The sequence below is a fragment of the Carya illinoinensis genome, chromosome 1 (assembly GCF_018687715.1).
Source record: "Carya illinoinensis cultivar Pawnee chromosome 1, C.illinoinensisPawnee_v1, whole genome shotgun sequence".
Classification (NCBI taxonomy): Eukaryota; Viridiplantae; Streptophyta; class Magnoliopsida; order Fagales; family Juglandaceae; genus Carya; species Carya illinoinensis.
The window spans coordinates 11,576,099-11,586,398 of record NC_056752.1 but is presented as its reverse complement, the minus strand read 5'-3'; the positions used below and the strand labels follow the sequence as shown (position 1 = coordinate 11,586,398).

The 10,300-nt window shown below is 33.8% G+C and overlaps 2 protein-coding genes across 2 annotated transcripts; one reads left to right on the top strand and one right to left on the bottom strand.

The window, feature by feature from the left end:
* Window positions 1–2,700: 2,700 nt before the first annotated feature.
* Window positions 2,701–3,621, bottom strand: LOC122301767. The gene has a single exon (XM_043113152.1). The coding sequence runs from the start codon at window positions 3,517–3,519 to the stop codon at window positions 2,860–2,862; it is 660 nt and encodes a 219-aa protein (XP_042969086.1). The 5' UTR covers window positions 3,520–3,621; the 3' UTR covers window positions 2,701–2,859.
* Window positions 3,622–7,489: 3,868 nt separating this feature from the next.
* LOC122310580 (GEM-like protein 4) lies at window positions 7,490–9,274 on the top strand. The gene is made up of 4 exons (XM_043124575.1): window positions 7,490–7,805; window positions 7,892–7,966; window positions 8,140–8,414; window positions 8,517–9,274. Exons 1-4 carry the CDS (start codon window positions 7,670–7,672, stop codon window positions 8,688–8,690), a joined length of 660 nt encoding a protein of 219 aa, XP_042980509.1. The 5' UTR covers window positions 7,490–7,669; the 3' UTR covers window positions 8,691–9,274.
* The last annotated feature ends 1,026 nt before the right edge of the window (window positions 9,275–10,300 follow it).

Here is a 10,300-nt window from a genome sequence, read left to right as displayed (position 1 = left end):
ATATTTAATATTGAAATCTACTTTTGACCTTCTCTCTATTGGTCAACTGTGTGAACTAGGTCTTGAGGTTATATTCACTAACCAGGGTTGTGATATGTAGGACTTACAAACGGGTCAGCTTTTGGGAGTCGGTCGTAAGATTGGACGTCTATTTGAACTTTCTTACTTACACCTTCCTCCCACAATCTCTATCTCATTAGTTGTTCTCACCACTATCTCAAGCCCTGTGGCATTCTCATATTGGTCATGCTAGTTTTCCTTGTCTCTACTTCTTAGCTTCTAGTAGTCATTTGGTTCAATTGATTTCCATAAATTTGATTGTATTCTTTGTCACTTAGGGAAACAAACTCATTTACCATTTAATATAAAGTGAGTCATTTTTTTCTACATATTTTGACCTTGTTCATTATGATATATGGGGACCCTTACCCATTCCCACTAAGAGAAGATCTTGTTATTTTGTTGTTTTTATTGATGAATATTCTCATTTTACATAAATATATTTATTACAGCATCGATCTAAATTTTCTAAAGTCTATAAAAACTTTCACAACATAGTACAAACTTAATTTTCTCGTATCATCAAGATTTTTAGTTCAGACAATACCATGGAATACAACGAGAAATCCTTATTTTTTACAACAAAATGGTACTGTCTCTCACCGATTGTGCCCTTACATCTAAACTGAATGGTTGTGCAGAATGTAAACATCGTCATATTTTGGACACCGTTCGATTGCTCTCTTCTCATATCTACATCTCTAGCTCCCTCAATGTCTTGGAGTGAAGCAACGGGCCTCACTGCTATCTATACCATCAATTAGGTTCCTTCAAGGTTTTGAATTCCGTTATGTTCAGGCCGAAATAGCCAGAATTTACCATTCCGGTGTAGTGTCCAATACACTCTATCACCTTGTTCCGTTTCGCTTCAACTTCCGGTCATTCCAATCCCGTTTCAGTCATTCTGGTCAAATTTCGACTGTTTCGGCCAAAATTGAGCATTTCGGTCTCCATTCCGCTTCGGACTGTTTTTGTAATTTTCTCATACTTAGATGACAATTTTGTAAATTTTAAATCTAAATGGTATTTAATTAATTCTAAAATATAAATATATTTATATATTTTTTTAATTTTTTTTATAATTTTAAATATGTCCCCTCATTCTCTATTTTTTTAAATATCATTATTTTTAATAATTTATCTATTATTTTATTTTTTTCTTTATTTTTGTGTCTTAACTCAAGTTTGTGATTTTTTTCAACATATATTCATTTTATAAATATTCAATTCTTCTATATATATACACATATACATGATACACACTTACATATATGTATGTATGTATTTATTTTATTAGTTGTTAGTTTATATATACATATAAATATTTATATATAATATATAATTAATTCCAAAACGATACGCCGAAATATACCACTCTATCACCTTGTTCCGTTTCGCTTCAACTTCAGGTCATTCCGATCCCGTTTCAGTCATTCTGGTCAAATTTCAACTATTTCGGCCAAAATTGAGCATTTCGGTCTGCATTCCGCTTCGGACTGTTTTTGTAATTTTCTTATACTTAGATGACAATTTTGTAAATTTTAAATCTAAATGGTATTTAATTAATTCTAAAATATAAATATATTTATATTTTTTTTAATTTTTTTTATAATTTTAAATATGTCCCCTCATTCTCTATTTTTTTAAATATCATTATTTTTAATAATTTATCTATTATTTTATTTTTTTCTTTATTTTTGTGTCTTAACTCAAGTTTGTGATTTTTTTCAACATATATTCATTTTATAAATATTCAATTCTTCTATATATATACACATATACATAATACACACTTACATATATATATATGTATGTATTTATTTTATTAGTTGTTAGTTTATATATACATATAAATATTTATATATAATATATAATTAATTCCAAAACGATACGCCGAAATATACCGATACCAAAATCTTTTATTCCAATATCTTAACCGAAATGATTACCGAAATGGTATTCAAAACTTTGGTTACTTTCCCGTCTCATCAATGGATAGACAGCACCCATGTTGCACATGAGTTCCACACGCGGTCATGAATCCGCAACTCCACTAGCCACACGTGTGGTACCAACGTACGGACTCCCTAACCTTAACGCTCCAAAATGCATCTCATCACACCCATTCCCACCAACGTCTGAGCCTCAAGTCCCAGTACATGAATCATCAGTGTTCATTAGGTGCCCACCAAAGATCGAGTTTTTTCGTCTTTTGTTAATCCACCATGTTTTTGCTTACATATTGGAGGTAGTGGAAGTAGAGTTCTCATGATGTGAATGCACCCAAACAAATAATTACAAAATTTTTTTTCCTAGCTATAGTTTCAAGTTAATTTCAACCAATCAATCCACTTATTGGATCAAAGCAGTCTATCTTTTGCGGTCTTCTCCTTAGCTCAGCTGAATATGACCCCAAACTCACGGTTTATTGCCCTTTTCATTTGTTTACTCTCTTTTTTAGCACTGCAGTCACTGCAGTAAGGTTTTTGTATGAGAGGCAGCCACCCCTAAGTGCGAGTAGTCGTTAGTGGGGTAGAGGCAGCTACCCCTAAGGCCTTCATGTTGCTGCTATATCTTCATAATTCATGAATGGCATACACACACACACACACACACACACACACACATATATATTATATATAAATACAATATACTGATATTATTCGTGATTCGCAAAAGATATATGAATAGATCATGAGGTAAATATCCACTACAAATAACAGTACCATCCATTTAGCTAGCTAATTTATATAACCACATGTATTAAGTTACAAATAATCTACTCGATCTATAATTGATCTAAAGGCTAACCTTCCGCTTGCACTTCTGACTTTGTATTGCCTGGCTTGTGATATTAACCGTCAAAGTACAATTCATCTTCACAACCACATGTTTCTTGATAATACCCATCATTTTCACTCTCCCTGGTATTCTTGAATAGCTACTCATTGACAACAGCTCTGACTTCACATCAGCTGCCAAGTTCGGATTGGACAAAAGCTGATCGGTGATAATATCCACCGTGATATTCATCCTCGAGGTTCGCCTTGGCTTGGCCTGGCCGGGTGGCCCTCGTGCCTCGCCGACCACCTTGCCATGGTAAAACAAAGCTGTGGTGGTGTTCTTGTATTTGAAAGACGCGACGTTGGGATTTTTCACGGAAATATCTGCTGTTAAAGACATGTTCGTGCCAGGTTTAGGAATCGTGCCGTTGATTAGCTCGAGCTTGGTGACTGTGATCCCGTTCATTTTAATGACCGGATCCTTAACGCGAAAAACCGTGAATATAAGAATCAAGATCACCACGGCTTGAATTAGCAAGAGGGCTGCCACGCAGCCGCACCACTTGACGCACCTTTTGCGACGGAGTTTCTGAATGTGTAAGGCAGCCTCATCATTGTCGCTGCTCCAGCGGTCCGTTGCTGGGGCTAGAGGTCTGGCTTGATCCCTCTCCACCATGGCTGCTTGGGCTAGAGCTAGAAGGTTGGGAGGGTTTTTGAAAACGTCTGCTTGATTACTACTTTGCTTTTATAATGTTTTTGATGCATGGTATGGTACCGAGTGCGAGTCGTCGTTAGTGGGAGAACTTTTATACATTGTTGACATTGCTATGATAATTTGTGTCGTGTCCTGCTCAATTTTCAGGCTGCTGAATGTTGACTTTTGGATCCTTTTTCCATTTCGGATCCTTTTCAAGCAAAAATATAGATACATCAAAGATTTAACTCTACAATATTTGAGAGTTTTGATCGAATATATATATCTATTCTATTATAATAAATGGCTATCTAACTCTAAATAGTAATTTTTATTTTTTTTTCGTTAACTTTTATTATTTTTCTGTAAAGTCTGTTAAGTCTTGTTTTATCAAAAGATTATTGACCATTTGACGTATAGCTCTCTTGTAGAATTTAATAATAGATTCCGTTTTATCAAAAGGCCCTTAATAGTCCCGTAGCACACATAAATTGACGTCTATTTTTCATATATATATATTTTTTGTTTTGATCATGTACTCATTTTCCTTTCTTTTTAGTTCAATTTTTTTAAATAAAAAAAATTAAATTACTTAACTCTTTAGAACAAAAAAACGTTTTAGAGTATTTTTATTATAAAATTCAATTTTAAGTAAATTTAACTAATAAAATACTTAAAACACTCAATATATAATATTAATTATTAATTTAATTAGAATAGAATTATTAATATTTTAATTAGTAGAACTATAAAATGCGATAAAAATAAAAATTTAAAAATTGTTAAATTAATAATATTTTATTATTATATAGAGAGTAAATAAATAATTCAATATCGATGCAGACTAATATTCATATTTTATTAAAGTTTAATTTCTTTTATCTTGATTCTTTGCCTTTATTTAACATTATATTTTCTTATTTTAGATAAATAAGCTATTAACTTTTTCCCGTTTTCTTTTCTTAGATAAAACATTTAATCAAAACACTCTTATTTATATTATTAGGATAAAGATTGACCAGAGCAAAGTTAGAAATTGGTTTTTCGCAGCCGTTGAAATTTGAGAGACCAGGTTGTTTGGACAGTGAGATAATATAAAATAATTTTAAATAAAAGTAGAAAATTGAATAAAATATTATTAAAATATTATATTTTAATATTATTATTATTTTAAAATTTAAAAAAGTTGATTTGAAATTTAAAAAAATTAAATTATTTATTATATTTTGTGTAAAAAAATTTTAAAAAAATTATAATAATAGAATGTAATAAAATTAAATGAATTGAGATATTATTCATTCCAAACCACCCACAATCTGAAAGGAACATTACCACGATCGACAAATTCAAGCATCTGAAAATATATATATATATATATATATAGTGTATTACATTCATTCATCCAATCCTACTTTAATGATAAAAATTGCGACATGATTGCTCGTGTTGTGGGGCCCAAGATACAATGACACTTGTTGACCTTTTATTAGTGCATATATATTCTCCTCGAATGCCTCTATAATATGAATAAAACCTATTTTCTCCTTGCCAATGTCAAGAATGGCGCCTACTTTTGCTTACATTCTAAATTCACGAGTAATATAATTTTCCTGACTTAGACTTTGACAAATGCATAATAAAGTGTGACACACCCACCACCAACCACTAACCAATTTCTACTCCACATTTAATATAAATGGAAACAACCTTCTTTTCCCGGCAACTCTTTGTCAAACATGGCAAGTCCGTGTAATTGATGTATCAGATGAGTAATATTATTCATCATTTTAATTTTTATTATCTTTTTATGATCTGATGTAGTATTAGATAATTAAAAATTATTTATTATATTTAATTTATGAACTTATCATCTAATACTACATCATAAAATGGTGAATAGATTTTTTTATATTAGACATATGTTGGATTAGACCCAAGTAAGTAAGTTAAGGACTCACTTGCACAATGGGTCGAAGGAACTGAGTCCGGTTCATAAACTCAAACCCGATCCGAAGTGAGATCTCAACAATACAGTTACTATATAGAGGATCAGTCATGTAGTGTTGCATTGGGGATAGTTGTCTCCACCGATCTTACCCTAACATACTCGATGTTCTCTGTAAAACATTATGCGTCCTAAACTGCTGATGCTAATGGAAGAAGCATATGCATGTTTACCATTAAAAGATGACCATTAATCTTATGATGGGCTAGGATCGAGCCCAGCCTGAAAGGTAAATTGAAGGGTGGAATGTGAGCTAGCTACCCTTGGAGATTTGAGGAGATCTTTAAACAAAAAGATGTATTTAAATCGCAGTCATGATAGTATATGTACCTAAAGTCAAGATCTGTTCAAGAATTACGGGAAGATCTTGAGGACTAGAACACACGATCACTTCATGGACTTTTCAAAGGGTTCTTCTAGCCTATTTAATTGTTTATATCGACGTAAGCCTTGATATATAGGTGGAGTATATATGCTTGTCTTTCAGGTTAGGCTAGCGATCCCTTCAACTCTATTTAGAACAGTATTGACACTCTCCTATCAAAGAGTACGTGCAATATTTAATTCATATTTTCAAGGAATAAATTCCATAACTTTTTATTAACACTAATACTTAAATTGGTTACCTGGTCGGGAGTCTCAAGTTAAGTTTCAACCGCACGTGATTGTTTAACTTTCTAGATCTAGAAACCTATTTGTTTGGGTTTTATTTGGTGGCCAGCATGTGAGTATATATTCTGCTTCCCTAGTCAAATGGTTTAGGCACGGGCAGTAAAAACTACAGATGAGATAGAATGAGAAGAAATTTTAATAAAATATTATTAAAATATAATTTTTTAATATAATTTTAATTATTTTGAAATTTAAAAAAGTTAAATTGTTTATTGTATTTTGTGTGAAAGTTTGAGAAATTAATTATATGATTAGATGAGATAATTTATGTAGCCAAACGAGACTTACATCTTACTCTTATTTTTCCATTAATTTCTACTATATATGACTCATATTTATAGAATAATGGATTGGGGAAAGAACTTCTCACATGTTGTGTGTTTACTGTTGAGATTTCTTTTTCTTTTTCTTCTTTTTTTCGTTAAATACCAGTTCACACGACAAGAAACAACACAAGATCTTGCTTAGAGTTAAGTGACGTTTTCTTAAGGCCATTTTCAACATTTGCTGAGATCCTTAGCAAAAACCCAGAAACATTTTTGCCGCCCCAATTAACACCTTTATAACAACTTGCAAAGAGTCCACACAACTTGGCATGTGCAGGTAAAAGGGAGTACGTGGATATGGGCGGCAATTCTTTCTCCCAGAAACGCAAAAGTATGGTACACTTTGTGATGTGCCTACAATTTTTTGTTGAAATCGACCTTGCATTTTCATTGGACAATACTGATTGCTGACATGGGATTTGCAAAGGTTGGTGGTGTTCCAGATCAGCAAATGGGGTGGCTGTCCTATTACATGCAAACCTTATGATAAGGTTTTTGTTCATATTCCTCTATCAAACATCTAAAGCCAAGGCAATTCGTCAGTACTTTATAATATTGTCTGTCTATTATTGTTTGTTGGGAAGTTTGATCTATAATATATCTTACCTTAACTTGGTACCAAAGAGGCTGCATGGCATCATAAAGCTAAAATTCCAGCTCAGAAAGCTTCAAGGGCCACCCTCTTACAGTCAGGATAGGAGAAAGGAGGCAACAGATGACGCTTGCCACGATTGTGTGATCGATTGAAAAGGTTTTCCCATTAATCAGGACAATTTAGTTAGGAGCAATGTTGAAGTACTCTTGCAGAAGAACAATCATTCTAAATTAAAACACCTAAAACAAGCTTTTCTCTAATATATTGGGGAATTCACAATGTCTAATATTCTAAAAGCAATCAAACATGCTTTATATTCTTTAAGGACCAACTTTAAAGAGTGCTTGGATGCACCTTTATTTTTCTGGATGAGCCATAGCTGACTTATGCAACGAAATTAACCCACCATGCATTTTCCCATCTCTTTAAATACCTTTGCAAACTACAATACTTGATCATCCTAAGTAAGCATTTCTTCCTCATTTGAGATCCCTACTGCACACAACCAGCTATTCCAATCAGAACTTTTGCACCATGGCAAACATGAAATTCTCTCTTCAAGAGCTTGTCGCTGGAATGCCAATCCGTTCAGCAGCATACAGAGTTGATAGGGCACCTAAGAGATACTTGACTGATTCTGCTTGTCAATACCGTATTCCATCACTCGAGGGTATGCCTATAATTTCTCTTTCAATCCATCAACTAAAAGTCAAAATTAAGGTTGTTTTTAATAATGAAGCAATCTTGTTATCTCAGGTGCTGCAGATTCTAAAAGGAAGAACAAGATTGGTAAAAAAGGACATAGTTTTGTGCATGGATTTAGAGAGCATGGTAAGCAGTTTTGGTTATGTCTTTTTGTTCAAATTTCATTTTGCTTCATTTGTTTGGTGGAAAGATGAAGGAAAAGCAGCATATATCAGAAATTGGCAGAATAAATAGGATGGTTTTACTTTATAACACAAGATCAAGAAATTTGATTTCTTTTAATTGGTGTGAATCTGCAGTGAGACATGGACCCAAGATCTCTGAAACTGTGAAGGGGAAGTTGAGCTTGGGGGCTAGAATTCTTAAAGTAGGTGGTGTGGAGAAAGTCTTCAAGCGGTTCTTCAGTGTAAAAGAAGGAGAGAAATTGCTGAAGGTTTCCCAATGCTATTTATCGACTACAGCAGGTCCTATTGCAGGCCAACTATTTATCTCCACGGAAAAGGTTGCATTCTGCAGTGAGAGATCAATGAAAATCTCCTCTCCAGATGGAGACATGAAAAGGATCCATTACAAGGTAAATTGCAAAAAAATAAAAAAATCATTCAATCTTCTGTCTCTCCCTCCCTGGCTCATTCTTTTGCTAATATTGAAAGTAAAATATATCCATCTGGTACAGGTCTTGATTCCACTGAGGAAGATAGAGAGAGTTAATCAAAGCGAGAATGTGAAGAAACCTTCAGAAAAGTACATGGAAATAGTTACGGTGGACAATTTTGACTTCTGGTTTATGGGCTTCTTAAATTATAAGAAAGCTTTCAACTATCTTCAGGAAGCAATTTCACAAGCTTGAGAGGAATTGGGTAGTCACTCTAGAAGCAGATGGGAATGGAAATGCTCATTCCCATCTGCTTCTTACATATGTACAGCTACGAAATCTCTCGTTACAGCTTATCCACAAACCCTGACTCGATAGATTCAGAAAGAATGCTACCCTTTACAATGCTATGTCAGAAGAGGACTCTGATGAAAAGGGCGACCGTAAAGAAGCCAGAACGACCACAGAGACAAGATGGGGGACAGGTATTCTAATCCTTCAGAGCCTATGCTTAGCGGCTATGGCAGCCAGTCTAGAGCGGCTTCAGGCAGAGTTTCAACTAAAAATGTGTTCAGAGATCTTCAATGGCGAGCTCGAAAATAGGGTAGGAGGCAGAGGAGGCTGAAAATGAAGGGAGGAAGGGAAAACTGTTAGAAAATAAAACAGTGAAAAAGAGGGAAGAGAGGTTCCATCTTCACTGGTTGCAAACCTCAAGTTCACTTTTTGACAAGCAAACATTGTTATGTGAATTTGTTTACTTCCAATTTCATTTTGTACTCTCCAAGTTTCCCTTGTAACGAGAAGGGATTTTTAAAAATTCTCACTCTTTTGTTTCTGAATTAGCCAAAGTTTACTTTTAATCCTCAACACACCATCATCAGACATGCTAACTTTAAACTTCTCTCCATTGCGTGATTGCTTTATAATTCTTAATGGGGCTCTATATTGCTTCCGCTTTATTCTTTATATCAACTTGAGTTTGAACACTCAAGCTCAATGCCATATGCCTCCAAAATCTAAAATGATTTGCTTCTCCGATTCCCTAAACTAATCATCAACTTAGAAAATCTACTGCTAAGTGCATTTACCGTTGTCTATGCATCACTAGACAACTCTATCATGTTGTGACTACTCTACCATGTTTCATCAACATTTAACCCAGATGATGCAATTGCTTCTTATCTTCGGTCATACGATTAACTTGTAAGGATATCACGGATTGGGGTATAGAATTCTGAGAACTCTTCGATGGTTAAGTTAAAATGAGTGATAATAGTTTTGAGAATTTAGAATCCGGAGAGATTACAAGATGCACTTGTCAATCTGTTTATAGGTGATGAGAGGTATGGTATGGCGATGTCCCTTTGAGTGTTTATCTTTTGACATCTAACACAACAATGCTTTTGAGGACCTGATTTTGAAAATTTAATGCAGTAATCAAAGTTTTGAAATCCTTTCCAGTAATTGTTCTAGTTGAGGCATTAGAACAAAATATTTCAATACCGATAAGTTTCAGTATACCGTTTCGGGATAGACATTAAATGAATAAATTACATATATTGGAAAAAATAAGTAAACTCAAAACACAACCCTAACTATAAAAGGGGAAAAAAATTGCATTGACCATAGGATATACTTCAGGCACCATTTGAAGTTTGAACGGTCATGAACTTCTGATAAATTTATAGCACCGTCCAGTCCCCCAAAAAAATCACAAAAATATATTCTCTAATTTAGGAAAATATATAAAGGAGAAGACAAAAACATTTCCCTTCTCTCCAATGGTGTTCTTTGCAATTTCTACCCGTTGCCCCTTTTTTCTTCCTCTAACCCAGACCCCTATCTAGTTCTTCACCTCAAAACTT